The sequence below is a fragment of the Megalobrama amblycephala genome, linkage group LG13, assembly GCF_018812025.1.
Source record: "Megalobrama amblycephala isolate DHTTF-2021 linkage group LG13, ASM1881202v1, whole genome shotgun sequence".
NCBI lineage: Eukaryota > Metazoa > Chordata > Actinopteri > Cypriniformes > Xenocyprididae > Megalobrama > Megalobrama amblycephala.
This window is the reverse complement of record NC_063056.1, coordinates 18,202,261-18,219,211: the sequence shown is the minus strand read 5'-3', so window position 1 is coordinate 18,219,211 and position 16,951 is coordinate 18,202,261. Positions and strand designations below refer to the sequence as shown.

The 16,951-nt window shown below is 37.8% G+C and overlaps 1 protein-coding gene across 1 annotated transcript in view; it reads right to left on the bottom strand.

Moving 5' to 3' along the window:
• The window catches only part of cacng8b (calcium channel, voltage-dependent, gamma subunit 8b), a 37,935-nt gene that overhangs the window by 2,500 nt on the left and 18,484 nt on the right, over nt 1-16,951 (bottom strand). The window contains exons 2-5 of the mRNA XM_048152775.1: nt 9,698-9,960; nt 9,320-9,544; nt 1,294-1,377; nt 358-498 (exon numbers count right to left, since the gene is read on the bottom strand). Of these exons, the coding sequence (XP_048008732.1) occupies nt 358-498; nt 1,294-1,377; nt 9,320-9,542 (448 nt within the window). The 5' untranslated portion in view covers nt 9,543-9,544; nt 9,698-9,960. The remainder of the gene's footprint in view (nt 1-357; nt 499-1,293; nt 1,378-9,319; nt 9,545-9,697; nt 9,961-16,951) is intronic.

The following is a 16,951-nucleotide window of genomic DNA, read 5'->3' as shown; positions in this document are numbered from 1 at the left end:
CCATCTTGTAAAAAATGACAAAAGCAGTGTTAATTGATTATAAAAACCACGTAATCTCATTGTTAACACTTAATAAAACTTCAAAATTAATTATATCTCTATTATGTTTTTTTACACTTTTAATGACCCATACATATTTTATATATATATATACATATATACACACATATATATAAAACCAAATTATATCATCAAATTTTCTTAATTTAAATTCACAGATTTTAAATTGTATACATTTTATCTTAGGTTTTTAAGACTTTTGGACACCACTGTATTTATATTTCTGGTTAATATTAGGTGTAATTGGACATTTCTTCCTGCACCAATACATGTACACACACAATGCACACACTTTACCTGCTGCCACAAACAGAATGCCAGCTCCCAGCACGATATTCCTTTTGCTCTTGTAGAAACGACTGGCTGCGATACAGACCCCTCCCATTAGCAGCAGGATGGCACTAAGAATGGGAAAGATGTTGGAGGCCCGGACCACTCCTGCAGGGAAAGAGAAAATAGCAGAGTAGAGAGACAGATGGGAGGGTGAGAGACGCAGAGCATTATAAGCGTGAGACGTGATGAGTGCAGGCGAGTCAGATCTATTCAGGTCTTTAACACTGTGCATTTGTATTTTTAGATATAAATATGAAGCTAAAATGATGCACCTGGGTAATTAAATTATGCCATTATGCTCTCTATGTTAAAAAGCCCCAGAGGAAAAATCTTCCCCTGGCAGTTGGGCATCCCATCTGGGACCAGTCAAGCTGGGACAGTGCAAGGAAATGCCATCTAAATACCAACCAAAATGCCAACCTGTGTGTGTGTGTGTGTGTGTGTGTGTGTGTGTGTGTGTGTGTGCTTGCATTTATGCGCGTGACATGCACACGTGCACACAGGAAGCTGTAGCACAGAAATGTCTTGGAGCATTTGAGGGGATATGAAGCATAGGATTGAATCTGCAGAATTATTTTGAATCTGCAATATGTCACTTTGAAAAAGCTCTTCTTGCAGCATGTCACATAAAAGAAGCATATGAATTCAAAATCATTTTCTAATCCGTATTTTAAAAAAATATTACTTAAAATTCTTTAAAAATTATTAAAAATGTGTAAAATCATAATCATTTGTTACAATGCAGTGGATAGGGGGGTAAATAATGACCATTTTTTATTTTGGGGTGAACTGTTCCTTTAACAGTGCAAAGCCATTGCTGTTGCTGCATTCCATTCATGCTGCAGAACTGCTTTGTCATGATAAATTCTGTTGTTGTAATAATAAAAGGCAGCCTCTTACGCAGGACGTATTCTGCTCCATCATGATCAAAGTCAGCGTCCTCTGGGAAGTGGTTGATCTGGGAGCACACGCCACGCTTCATCCCTACAAGCAAAAACACGGGAACATCAGAGGTAAGACATCCTGACAACAACCCTCACATACTGCGCATATGTGAATCCTGAGCTTAATTGAGAATGAACTGCATCACTGTACCTCCATAAAACCCCCTCACACGCACAAACATCTTACTGACCACAAACCTTTGAACAAGTAGTGTATATAAACAAGTGTTGTCTCATATGGTAAAATGCTGGAATATCAATTTTCTATTATTTTCTTACTATTAAACATTGATGTGAGCTCAATTAGATAGATAGATAGATAGATAGATAGATAGATAGATAGATAGATAGATAGATAGATAGATAGATAGATAGATAGATAGATAGATAGATAGATAGATAGATAGATAGATACTTTAAAAATCTCATTTAGAAATGCCACAAGAGTTCTGAAATATCTATTAATGGTCTAATCCTCAATCCAATCTCTTTAAATTAGATAGGGAACTAATTTTTGCATTGTAGCTCCTGATACAGATCTAATTCTCTTAATTCATTATGTTCATTTGTTAAGATATGGAACAGAGAAACACACACACATGCACCACAGAAATATAGCCCTGGAGTCAATTGGGGATTGAATAGCTACCCGCTCCAGTGCTGAGGGCCTATGGCAGACAGACAGACTGACGCACTATGATGACATCATGACTGGTGTTGATTGATGGAGTGGGAATGTGATGGATTGATGAGACAGACGAAGGGAGATACAGGTGGACAGGTGTATGGGGGATTCTTTTCACAGCTGTTTTTGTCTTTTTATATTCCTCCTCTTATGGACATTAATCTGTAGGAAAGAGATGAGGGCACAAAAGGGAAAGGTGTCAGCGTAGGAGAATCTGGCATCACCATTTTGTTTCTTTGTTAAAGATACTGCAGCTTTCAGCAATTGACCTTACTGCCATCAAGTGCACATCACCAGACCTGCCAACCTTGGGAGAATCATTTGAGTACAACAATAGAGTAAGCCTCAGTTCACATGCTTTTGCACAAGATTATTTCCCCACTCATCACCATATTATTAATTTATTATAGGAAAGTTTCACAGACAAGGCTTAAATTAAGCCAGGAGTAGGCCTTAGTTCAATTAGAGGTTAGAAATTTCTGTCATTATTTACTCACCCTCATGTCGTTCCACACCTGCATCTTAGGATAAATTAAGATGTTTTGATGAAATCAGAGAGGTTTTTTTTTTAAAATCCTTTTTGTTTTTTTAAAAGGTTTTTTTTTGAAAGCAACGAAATTACCACATTCAGTGTCCAGAAAAGTAGTAAAAACATTGTTAAAATAGTAAAAGTGACTACAGAGGTTCAACCTTAATGTTATGAAGCGACGAGAATACTTTTTGTGCTTACAGTTTATTGTAATTACTCAAATAAGTACTGAGTACTATTAATTAAAGGGTTAGTTCGCCCAAAAATGAAAATTATGTTATTAATGACTCACCATGTCGTTCCAAACCCGTAAGACCGTAAGACGTTCATCTTCGGAACACAGTTTAATATATTTTAGATTTAGTCCGAGAGCTTTCTGTCCCTCCATTGAAAGTGTATGTACGGTGTACTGTCCATGTCCAGAAAGGTAATAAAAACATCAAAGTAGTCCATGTGACATCAGTGGGTTAGTTAGAAGTTTTTGAAGCATCGAAAATACATTTTGGTCCAAAAATAACAAAAACTACGACTTTATTTAGCATTGTATTCTCTTCCGGGTCTGGTCTGTTGTCAATCCGGGTTCACGACTCCGCAGTGACGCTGCTGACGTGTTATCCGGTGCGCCCGAGCTTCGTTTACAGTCTGAGGGAGACGCACGCTGTATTCAAGCTATTCTACATTGTATTTTGGTATTGCTATATTTTTTAAAATGGCGCGTAAGTGTGCATGTCGCGGATGTCCTAATCGCCAAAAACAACCATGGCGATGTAAAAGTGCATTACCAACGCCGACAGATGAAAGGATTCAATGGAATCAATTCAATGGAAAGGATTCCGGAAGAGAATACAATGCTGAATAAAGTCGTAGTTTTTGTTATTTTTGGACCAAAATGTATTTTAGATGCTTCAAAAAATTCTAACTAACCCTCTGATGTCACATGGACTACTTTGATGATGTTTTTATTACCTTTCTGGACATGGACAGTATACCGTACATATATTTTCAATGGAGGGACAGAAAGCTCTTGGACTAAACCTAAAATATCTTAAACTGTGTTCCGAAGATGAATGAAGGTCTTACGGGTTTGGAACGACATGAGGGTGAGTCATTAATGACATAATTTTCATTTTTGGGTGAACTAACCCTTTAACTACATGTACTTACTATAGAGTTACAATTAGGGTTAGGGTTTGGTTTAGGATTAGTTACTTGTAATTATGCTTAATTTACTGTTATTACTATAGTAAGTACATGTAGTAACATGTAACTACGTCACTGTAAAATAAAGTGTTACCCTTTTTGTGCGCAAAAACAAAACATAAATAACAACTTTATTCAACAATTTTTCCTCTTCCCTGTCAGTCGGTTAAGCAGTTGGCGCAGTGCTGCGTTTCCATGTTTACGTCCGAACGCCGGCTCATTATTGGCCGGCTCCTGCGCCAGCATCACACAAATGCCTCGTGCTGCTCACATGAAGAGGTGTCGGCCAATACTGAGCCACCGTTTGGACGAAGAACCTAGAAGCTGCAACGAAAATAGCTTAGCAGAGGAGAGACGTGGAGAGTCATTTTTGTTTTGTTTTTGCGCACAAAAAGTATTCTCGTCACTTCATAAAATTAAGGTTGAACCACTGTAGTCATGTTATCTATTTTAACAATACTTTTAGTACTTTTCTGGACATTCAATGTGGTAATTTTGTTGCTTTCAATGGAGGATAAAAAACCCCTCTCTGATTTCATCAAAATATCTTAATTTGTGTTCCGAAGATGAACGAAGGTCTTACGGGTGTGGAACGACATGAAGGTGAGTAATGAATGACAGAAATGTAATTTTTGGGTGAACTAACCCTTTAAGACATTTAAGTAGCTTTTATAAACATGCCTCAGACTGCATTTAACTCCACTTTTAGACATTCACTCGCAAACTTCCCTAAGCACTTTCCCTCGGGGGAATCCCCACCCCCATTTTAAAGTGTGTTCAACTTCGTCAAGTGGACAAGGGAAGTTTATTTGGACAGACCCTCAACCCCTCAAATTTTGGCAGAGGGAGAGAGTCTACTCAATATGTACACTTTAGGCAGATCCATAGACCACAATGCACCATGATTGTGACATCACAGCTGGCTGCACTTAATTTACCCCCACCCCACACAGCTATAATATAGGACTTATTTTACCATTTAACAGCATTAAATACTTGAGTTCATTGCTTTTTTTAAAACACAGTTATGGTTTATTGTATTGTTATAATTTTTGTTTGTGTTTTTTAATATTTTATATTTAATATGAATATATTCATAATTAATATTTGTATATTTAATTATATATATTTTTTAAATTACGGCGCAAGCATACATACAGGGCTATAGAATGGTCTGTAAAACAATAAAACAAATTCCTAAATCTAAAAACTAAATAATAAATCAGCTCAATTGTGGATTCCAAGTGATCAAGTGCTTAGGGCGTAACATTAAAACACATTTCAAGGGTTTCACCAGTAGTGGGCACTCATGCAACGTAAGCAATGACGTACATGAACGAGTGAACAAGATGGACTGTTGCCATTCAATATAATTATACAATATTAATTATTATAAGAATATTTTTATTTTATTAAATTACAAACCTTAAACAGCATATTACTGTAGAAATAATATTATTATACTGTATAATAATAATAATAATTTAATAATGATTTTACTTTACAGAACAGTAAAATTACGATGCTAATTTTAATGTCTTTCTTTATTTCCTTCCTTTCCAACTGATTCTTCAAGCTGCTGCTTCTTGCTTGACTTGAGAACTGCAAATGCACAACTGAAAGAGGTCATAGCTTTTCGTGTAGTTTAGTCACAAATCAGTGCTTGTAGGTCAAAATGCGTACCTGCTACGCAAAAGGCATACAGGTTGGCAGGTCTGCATCAGCATGCAAATATGTGGAAGAGCCGCATATAAAAAAAAAAAAGAAAAACAAAAAAGGCAGTAGTATGATGAGCCACTGAGTGACTATTCCACGCTGAGCTTTTGGCTTATTTTCTGGTCGCTGAGAGTTGACAAATGTACAACTTTAAGTAAAACGCGGTGCTCATCAGTGTCACTTTTTACCCATCCTCCAATCACAGTGGGGGAGGGCAGGGGAAAATACCACACCTACTTGTACTACGACTGAACAACAATGGACAAGTTATTATTACTTGTCTTTGAGTATTCATGTCTGTACCAGATGGCATCCCTGGACTACCACAGTATTGATATGAAAAATAATGCTTGGAGAAATATTTCGTTTGCAAAGGACTTTTGCAGGCATTCCATATCATATCAACCAAAATGTCTCAACTTAAAAAACGCCTCAAGCGCCTGCAGCTTGGTGTTTTCAGAAGAGCGCCTGACATTTTCAGCTGGCTAAAAATGCTTTGTTGAACACACGGCCTAAAGGCCAGCTAGGGTGTTGAAGGGATACTCCAAATGATACTCCAAAAAATGAAAATTCTCTCCTCACTTACTCACCCTCATGGTGTTCTAGATATATACTCTGTTTCTTCAGATGAACACAAATTAAGATTTTCAGAAAAATAATCTCTGTGAGCCCATGTAATGCAAATATGCATGGGACCTCCAAAACTGACTTTTAATTTTTTTTTTTTTTTTTTTTAAAGTGAACACTACAGTAATCCATACAACCCCAGTTGATAAATCAATGTCTTCTGAAGAGAAACGATAGGTGTGTAAGGAAAATAATAATATTTTACACCATAAAGCATCACTTTAAGCCAGTTGTCAAATATGTGTTCATGAGTTCACACTTGACATCAGCATGTTGTGAAGTGATGGTCCTCTGTGCTTCTGCATCACTTCTTGCTAGAGCTTCAAAACATGCTTACAAAGTGCTGATGTTCATGTCAGGTGTGAACTCATGAACCCGTGTTTGACAGCCAGACGGAAGCAATGGTTTGTAGTGTAAAAGTTTTAAATATTAGTATTTTTCTCACACACACACCTATCTTTTTCACTTCAGAAGACACTGACTCATCAACTGGAGCCGTACGGATTCCCGTCATGTTCGCTTTGTTTGATTTTTGAAGTGTCAACTTGGAGGGTTCATCCACTTGCATTATATGGACTCAGATATTTTTTTTTTTTTTAAATCTTTGTTTGTGTTTACCTGAAGAAAGAAAGTCATACACATCTAGAATGGCATGAGGGTGAGTAAATGATGAAAGAATTTTCATTTTTTGGGAAAAGTATCCCTTTAAGACTAGCAACAAGCTATTCAAGCTGGTCCAAATTGGTCCAATAGGAAGTTTACCAGCTTACAAATGACCTTGCTTTCTCTCTTGTAGAACCACCGATCTAAGCTACGTTACACATGAAAGCAACTCATTAGCTTTGAGAGTAGCATTAGCCTATGCTATCGATTGCTACGGCAGTAGAAGAGCCTAGATGAAGGGCAGGACGAGGCCCAGCATGTGTGTGCATGTCTAGAATTGAATCGGGTGATGTGGCAATCAGTGCACCTATCATCATGAGGCCAGCAGTGCTGCTCGGGCTGATTTAGCGGCAACATTTATTATGCAGATCCAAAATGTCCGCTTTCCACTTCACCTGCTCTTAATTGTGTTTCTACTAAGCATCCATCTTGGCTCTAATCCCTCTGGGAAGCAAGGATGTCTTGACCTCTAAACTATGCCAAGAGTGCTGTAATACTGCAGTGACCAAAGGGGCAAAGAAAGAGGGGAAAGCGAAGCTTTAATGAGATAGAGAGAGAAACAAAGAAAAAAGAAGCCCCGTCGCTGTGATGATTGGGAATCCAGGCTTATCTTTAATTGAATGCTTTGTTATCAGAGAGCTTAGCCATAAGGCTAAATTAGAAGAGCACAATGGCTGGCTGCAGGCGGAGCGGAGAGCGTATTACACGGGGATGAGTGAGAACATGAGGCGCTAGAACGGCCCCTAAGACCGCGGCTGCTGTCCCTCTGTGTTGACCTCCCAATGCAATCTGCTCAGCCTTTTAATTAGGCCTTTACAGGCCTTTTTGGGCTGTGCTCCTAAATTTAAATCTCCTCAGCAGCAAACAGCCATATCAGGGTTCAGGATGTGTGTAGATTTTATGATACTGTGTGCGTTAATTATCCTTAAATACCATTTAAATAAAGAATTTAATTACTTTTGAAATGGTTTCATCTTTTATACAGGCATATTAGCCATTTTCAGAATAATTTAAAGGCATTTGTGATTATGAAAATAGATTAATAAAATGCATTATGTAAAGCTTGTGAGATCCTATTCGTTTGATCAATAATTAAAGTAAATAATAAAAATCTTACGATCAGAATATTATTGCAATTGGAAACATTGCCATGCCTGTGAAATGTTCCAAGACAGGGGTTTTCAAACTTTCAAATGTTCTTAGAAATGACTATCCTCTTGCGAGGGACCCTCTTCCTAAAATATACATATTGAAAATAGTGTGATATTATAAAGATACCATTTTATATGATCACTGCAATTATTATAGCTATGTATACACTACCGTTCAAAAGTTTGGGGTAAGTAGGTTTTTTTTTATGGAATTAATGCTTTTATTCAGCAAGGACAGGGCTTGACAGGGCACAGACAGGGCTTGGATTAAGCCAGGAGTAGGCATTAGCTAAATTAGGACATTTACGTAGCTTTAATAAATGTGCCTTAGAAAGAAAAAAACAAACAAACAAAAAAAACATTAGTGGAGTGCATCTTGAGACAAAACAATGGCACAATGTTGCTTTCAGTTAAAACATGCATTTTAGTCTGGGACTAGGCTTAAGCCTTGTCTGTGAAACTGGGCATAAATTTATCAAAAGTGACAATAAAGACATTTATAATGTTCCAAATTTTCTATTACAAATAAATGCTGTTCTTTTGAACTTTCTATTCATCTAAGAATCCTGAGTGTAACAGTTTCCACAAAAATATTAAGCAGAACAACTGATTTCAACATTGATGATAATAAGAAAATGTTTCTTGAGCACTAAATCAGCATATTAATATGATTTCTGAAGGATCGTGTGACACTGAAGATTGGAGTAAAGATGCTGAAAATACAGCTTTGAAATCAGTAAAAGATTACATTTTAAAATATTTTAAAATAGAAAACAGTTATTTTGAATATTTTAAATATTACTGTTTTTCCTGTATTTTGTTATCAAATATTTGCAACTTTGGTGAGCATAAGAGACTTTTTTCAAAAACAGTTTTACAAATCTCACAGATCACAAACTTTTAAACAATATTGTATATATACGGATTTTTTTCCCCCATTTTTGTTTTTTTTTACTGTTAAAAACTATGGTTGTCAATAGAATAAAATATCTGTTTATCTCATAATTTCTTAGTCTGTAGATTAAATATTAGACTGAAATATCAAAATATCAAAGCATTTATCATTATATAATGATTTAAACATATTTAATTGATATAATAAGTCAACACAGTAACTTTGACAGAAATATTTTTTCCCCATGGATCCCAGTTTGAAAACCACCGATCTAAGACTTAGTCACATATTTTCTAATGTATGTTACACAACTATTTTTAATATCCCATCTGATGTACTATTGTTTGTTTTCCAAACTGTGGCCTTTATGTTTTAGCATGATAAACCCTGTAGCATCATAGGACTGCCCTAGTGCCCTAATGTTAATAAATCTTAACTCTCATGTTCTCCAAATTAGTGCACAGAAACACAGATGCCACCCCTACAATGTAACCAAGAGCCAAGATAGTGGCTGACCCTCCAGACAACAGATCCTCCACAGGCCCGAGTGCGTCAAGGCCCCGGGGTCCTTCTTGTCTTTATTATGGGGATCCTCCTGTGTGGAGTTGGTGGTGCTGTTGCAGATGAGCGCCCGCGAGTATAGCCAATAATCCGTGCCGATAGCCACCGTCATCAGGCCAAAGGATGCAAAAGCACCCACGATGGTGAGAAGGATCTGAATGCCCTTCTCACACACCATGCCTATAGGAGAGAGCAAGAGATTCAAAGATGAAGGAAATAAAGGGAGAGGCAGTTCTCTCCTCTCCTAATCTTCTCCTTTTATACTCGATTCTAATCACGCCCTCAACCTCAAGGCCATTCAATGCTGTTACCTGATTGGATGAAAAAGCTTACCTGATGGCGAGTTTCTGTCCTTCGACTCAATTTTGAAATCTTTCTTTTCCTCGTCAGATGAGAATGTGCTGTCCCCTCAATCCGGGCAGCATCCATCGACTGTCCTCGCACACTCCTTCTCTCCTTCCTGCACTCGTTTACTCCCCCGCTTCTCTTCTGACAGGCCGACCACAATAGAGAAGCTTGTGTTGGTCTCTGTGATCCCTTCGTATGTATGTAGTCTTACTTTGTGTCAGTTCTGGTCATTGCTGATATGAAAAAACCTAGAGATAGAAAAGGAAGAAAGGAGAGAGATTGGATTCTGCCACAATTTTTTTTTCCGCAAAAAAACTGTTTGGGGGAACTTTGGCAAGGAATGATTCTAAAGAACTTGGGGAGAAAAGAGCAAAGGCAGGTCTACACTGTTACCATAGTAACGCTGAATTGCAAAAGCTTGAGCATGGAGAGATGGGAGGGGGCAGTGTATTCATCCCTTGGGACGAGATAAGGGAATAACTGACAAACATGCAATTCAGCAACATTACATGAATTGGATCATTGCAATGAATCTGTAGAGAGTCCCTGACCAAGCAATAGGGAGAGGCATTACCTCACAGCTCAGGATTTTATATGTTAACCACACCTATAGGAGACACAGACGCACACGTATACACACACACACACACACACAGTGAAAACCTATAAAAAAAACAGAGGACAATCGTGCAGTACGCATAATTTAGCAAACATAATTTAGCAGACATAATGCAGGGCTGCCTTGGCTGTTAATAATTTATAATGCAATATGGCACAGCCATCAAAATGGGTTAAACCCTGTTCACATGGTGAGCCTCTGCAGTACAGATTTGTAGCGCTCATAGAAAAATCCCTTTCGAGTAAATGGATGGAAAATCTGAGCTGTTTTCTAATGTGTCAGTGGCACATTAAAAAAAAATTAACACAAAAAGATGCAGTTTTGCGTCTTGCAATCCAAACTATTCTAGCTAAAGATGTCTATCAAGTGTAAGATGATTGATAAGATGACAGAGACTATAGAGACTGTAAATATAAATTAGCACAAACAAAATATAATCTGTACAAATGCACAAGTTACACAATGCAAACCATTTTATGACACATAAATTACACAATTTTCAAAATGTTGTTAAAGATAATTATTACGATAATAACACTTGTGGGAAAAAAGCACACTTTAGCGCACTTTTAAATAAAGTACTTATAATGGAAATAATGCATTTTAAAAGAATATACTTAAATGTGAACTGAATGTAATGTTTTTGGACACTTAATTGCATGTAATTGCAAATAATGAAAATGTATTGTAGTTTAAATTTATTTTAAATGAAATTAGCTGAACCTTATAGAGCTTTTTAACCCACTTAAGTAGGACTCTAAGTACATATTCATGGCCTGGTTTCATAGAAAGGGCTTAGATTAAGCCAGCTTCGAAATCTTTTGTTTCGAATCAGTGGTTCGGAGTGTGAAAGTCACCTGATTTCAATAAACGAGGCTTCGTTACGTCATAAGTATTTCAAAATTTCAAAGGTTCACATGAATTTGTCAGTTTGATACGCGCCCTGAACCAATGAATCGAAACAAAAGATTCGTAAAGCTTCGAAGCTTCATGAAGCAGTGTTTTGAAATAGTTCATAACTGGATATTGTTGAATTAAGTTGTTATTTTGTTTTTTTGGCACACAAAAAGTATTCTCGTCGCTTCATAACATTAAGGTTGAACAACTGTAGTCACATGAACTGTTTTAAATATATCTTTAGTACCTTTCTGGGCATTTGAAAGTGTTAATTGTCTTGGAGGCCTCACTGAGCCATCGGATTTTATCAAAAATATCTTAATTTTTGTTCCGAAGATGAACGAAGGTCTTACAGGTGTGGAACAACATGAGGGTGAGTAATAAATGACATAATTTTCATTTTTGGGTGAACTAGGCTAACCCTTTAACACACTTTTGTTGCCTTTTAGTTCATTAATATATTATTGTCACAATTGGGTTGCTGTGATGATGAACACAATGAAGGAACAATAATAGTAACATAGTCTTAACATACTTTTTAATCACAAAACCAACCAGCAACACGCAGGAGATAACAGGATAATAATCACAGAAACACAACCATGTAAAATATTGGCGTTCAATACCAAACCAAGAACTGAGAGAACTGAAGGCTTAAATACACAAAGGAGGCTAATCAACAGAAACTGAAACAGGTGTGTAACATAATCAGTAACCAAGGAAACTAACTAGTGAATACAGATGGACAGGCAGACAGGGCAAAGCAAACTAAAACGAACTGAACATAAATCTGACAATTATCTGCAGTCCAGTAAGTGGAGGTTTTTTAATATATATATTTAAGATTTAAACACTTCTTTTCACTGTAGGGAAGCTAATCTATCTTAGAAAGGCTTTTTTTGTTTTAACTTTGTTATATGACAACAGGTAAAGGTAAAGTTATTAATCAAAAAATACCAGTGAAAAAATAACTTGATAAAAGCAGACGGAGAAGATTAAAATCTCCCATCTAATCTATAAGTTTATTTTGATCAATGCAAGAATCTGATAATGAAACTAAGAAAAATGGAGACAGTGAAGCAACAGGCATTTCCTTACTCTCACTCGAGTCTCAGCAGGGAATAAACCATCATGTGACATTAACCTGTGTAAACTAGGTCCAAGTCTTCATCACTACAGCTCCTGTCTCTGCCAGCAGTCATCGTCACAAAGTCACATTCACAGATCACAAACGCCTCTTTTCTAGCTGTCTAATCACTGATTGTGCTTCATAGGTTGCCAAACTACTAATAAAAAAATAGTTAACTGCATTGAGGCAATATTTTATCACAAACAAAAACAAAAAAATATTAATGCTAAATACTATAAACTAATACGATACTTATTTCATGAAAAAAAAAAAGCTGAATAGTGTCACATGAACCTTCAGAAATCATTCTAATATGCTGATATGCTGCTCAAGAAACATGTCTTATTATTATCAGAGTTGTGATGCTTTTGTGCAATTCTTTGCTGAAAAGTAAATTAAAAAGAAAAGCATTTATTTGGAACATAATATTTTGTAACATTAAAGGGTTAGTTCACCCAAAAAAGAAATAATTGTCATCTTACACTCACCCTCATGTTGTTCCAAACCGATAAGACTTTCGTTCATCTTAAAAACACAAATGAAGATATTGAGAGATTTCTGTCCCTCTATTGACAGTCCACGCAACTACCATGTTGACGCTTCAAAAAGTTCATAAAGAGATCGTAAAATTAATCCATATGAATAGAGCAGTTTAGTATGATCTCTTTAACTTTTTGAGGTGTCAAAGTGGTAGTTGCATAGACTGTCAATGGAGGAACAGAAATCTCTCAGATTTCATTAAAATATCTTCATTTGTCTTTCTAAGATGAATGAAAGTCTTGCGGGTTTGGAGCGGCATGAGGGTGAGTAAATGTTGACAAAATTTTCATTTTTGGGTGAAATATTCCTTTAGATATCATTACTGTCACTTTAGATCAATTTGACGCATCTTGCTTAATACAATTATTAGTTATTCTTAAAAAAACAAAAACAAATTACAGACCTTAAACTTGAACGGTAGTGTACCTTACAGCAGTAGTTCTCCACTGATGGGTCAAAACCCCAAAATGTGGCCTGTTCTCATAGCATTGTAGACGGCAGGGAAAAACAATGCTAATGCAAAGAATTACTGGCAGCCCATAGCATGAAACCATTACATTTTAAGAGATATCTACAAAGTAATGTTGCATATTCTAATCTAGCCTATGCAGTTCATCCTAATATAATTTAAATGTTTTAAGGACATTTTGGATAAATCTGGGTGCAGAAGAAAAAACAAAACAGAACAAATGAGAACCACTGCATTATAGCATTTACTATATCATAGATATGTAACAAAATATCATTATTTCTCCTCAAAAGAAGAATAATTATATTCCTCCCACAAAAACACTGTCCAAAACACCAAGTGTTACTGATTAATAATAGGCCATCATCATGACTGCCCAGAAAGCCAGTGAGAACTCAACAACCCTGAGGGGTTTAACTCCACCTCTGCAGGCCACAGAAACATAAACTGATGCTGTATGAAATACACTGTTCTTCTATATGTCAAACTAATCGGCCTGAGAGTCACTCAGAAGACAGTCAGCAGCTTTTAGTGTCTGTTTCTGTCTAATGGCTCTGCTATGTTTAAAACTGCAGTAAGCAAAAAAATAGTATCAAATCTGAGAGCCACACACATAGCACCTCTTACGAAGCAGATCGCCTCTGTGTTTCCAAAGTCTGCCGCTTACTATGGCAGTAAATACATACAAACATATGGCTTGGCAGACCACAAAAATCACAGATTTATTTACATCTATTTATAATCACACAAGGACAAGAAAAAAATAGCAGCGATCTTGTTCTCATGAGACGGTCACGTAATCAGCTACAATGGTGCTTCCATTCATAACTTCCCAGTTATTGCTGCCATGTGAGAATTGATTTGCAAGGCCTGGGGGGAGGGGGAAAGATATGACACAAAATAACTAATTTCCACCATCATTACTTTCTCACCATACATTCGACATGTAAAGATGTGTACGTCAAGTAACCGATCAAAATTACAGACAATTAATACACCATTCAGACAAATCATGTCATGACTGTGAAAGGCGAAGCCGTAATTATGGGAAACGCGTCCAATTATTATGACTCGTGAATCAAAATAATTAGCACATAAGTCCCTGCTGCAATCATGACAAAGAGCGTCAATTATGACCTCTTTTGCTTCGCTCAGAAGAGAGGGAGACTGAGTGTGAGACAGAAGCAGACAGAGAGAGAATGGACAGAGCAAAAGCAATATAATCATGAAGAGTGTGAATGACATCAAACAAAAGCACACTGGAGTTTGAAATACCTTTGTGAAAGGAAACACTTGAATGATTCACTTTGAAAAGTGAATAGCATTATACATCAAATGAATGCAATAAAACACTACCTTCACCTTTCTGTTTGGATGAATTTAGCGCTGCTGCAGCATCATCGTCATGCTGAGGGTGTGAGACCGCACTGAGCTGAGAGATGACATCGCTAATGAAGGATTAGAGTATAACACCTGAGCTCTCATGCACTCCTCTCATTCCCACACACCCCTTGTAACACCTCTCACATTCCCACTCCTCTCTTTGACTGTGGTCATACGTAACACTCCCTTTCTGCCAGCCTCACCTCCAATATGCTCCAGCTGTGGACACTGTATACATCCTACTCTCACTTTAAGTGCTAGAAACACAAAATGAATGATGTCAATAGCCTTTCCATTCTTTTGTATAGCCTGATTGAATTTTGAAACATCATGTTCCTGTAGCTTGAACAGTAGAGCACAGCACTAACAAGGTCATGAGTTCGATTCAATTCATGAACTGATAAAATGTACAGTTCTGTTAAAAACTGTGGCATCTATTAGAGTTTTAATGTTTTGAAAAAGTCTCTTTTTTTCACCAAGGCTGCCTTTAAAACATAATTCATGTGATGAAAAATCTGAATCTTCAGCATCATTAATACAGTCTTCAGTGTAGCATGGTCCTTCAGAAATCACCCTAATATGCTGATTGGGTGCTTAAGAAACTTCTCGGGGTTACAACTCTAACCCTTGTTTCCTGAGAAGGGAATGAGACACTGCGTCAATGATGCTTTGGGAATGCCTCTGCGTGACTGTGGCTGAAGCATGTATGTGAAATCAGTCCAATGGCGAAACGGTACGTCACGGGTGGGTGACGTCACGACCAGGAAAGCATAAAGGCGCATCCGAGAAGACCGGTGGTGCGTTCAATTAGCCAGAGCAAGTCAATCACAGGCATGCATGTGAGCGGAGAGGACCAGCTCGCTGCATCACAAACATCTTGAAGGGACACACCAGAAAGTAAAGCCTTAAAGGATAAAGGAATGCCTTGGCCATCCCCAGTGCAAACTCAAGGCACATAGGGGACACTGACAGGGCCTGAAGGTCTCCAACTCTCTTAGGAGATGTGATAGCTAGAAGAAATTCTGTCTTAAGAGTCAGAAACTTTTCTGGAACAGTCTCAATAGGCTCAAAGGGAGCCACAGATAATCCTTCTAGCACCACGGCCAGATCCCAAACTGGAACTCTGGTCCAACTTGCAGGCCTCAGCCCCAAAACACCACAAAGGAAAAGTGTCACCAACAGGTTTCTTGACACAGATACCCCACAGAAAAAGTGACATGGTAGACAGATATGGCCGCCACGTACACCTTCAGTGTGAAAAGGGATAGCCCTGTGGAAAAACGATTTTGCAAGAACTCCCGCACTGAACCAACCAGGCAGTTAACTGGGTCCCACTGTTGTATTCTGCACCATGAAATAAATACTCTCCACTTTAACGCATACAGTTTCCTTGTGGAAGGAGCTCTGGAGAGAAGCATGGTCTCAACAACATCAGTTGAGAGACCCGAGTCTATGAGTCTATGAGCTTCCATTAACTTTGGGCGGGGGTGATAGATTGTGCCCCCTGCCTGAGACAGAAGGTCCATCCTGACCGGAATCTCCAGGGGAGAGCCATCGAGGAGGGACACCAGATCCGAAAACCATATTCGGGCCGGCCAGAACAGCGCAACTAGAAGTAGACTGACCCCGTCCCGACGGACTCTTTACAGAACTCCTGGGAGTAGAGCAATAGGGGGAAAATCATACAGATGTAACCTTGGCCACGTCTGTACCATGGCATCCAGTCCCAGTGGAGCTGGGTGTGTGAGGGAGAACCAAAGTGGACAGTGCGTTGTATCCTGAGACACAAAGAGATCCACTTCCACTTGGCCATACACTTCACAAATGAGCTCCATCACCTCAGGGTGAAGTCTCCATTCCCTGGGCTTCAGCCCCTGCCTAAACAGGACATCTGCTCCTATGTTTTGGTACCCTGGAATATACAGTATCTCACAGAAGTGAGTATACCCCCCTCACATTTTTGTAAATATTTTATATCTTTTCATGTGACAACACTGAAGAAATGACACTTTGCTACAATGTAAAGTAGTGAGTGTACAGCTTGTATAACTGTAAATTTGCTGTCCCCTCAAAATAACTCAACACACAGCCATTAATGTCTAAACCGCTAGCCACAAAAGTGAGTATACCCCTAAGTGAAAATGTCCAAAATGGGCCTAATTAGCCATTTTTTCTCCCCGATGTCATGTGACTCATTAGTGT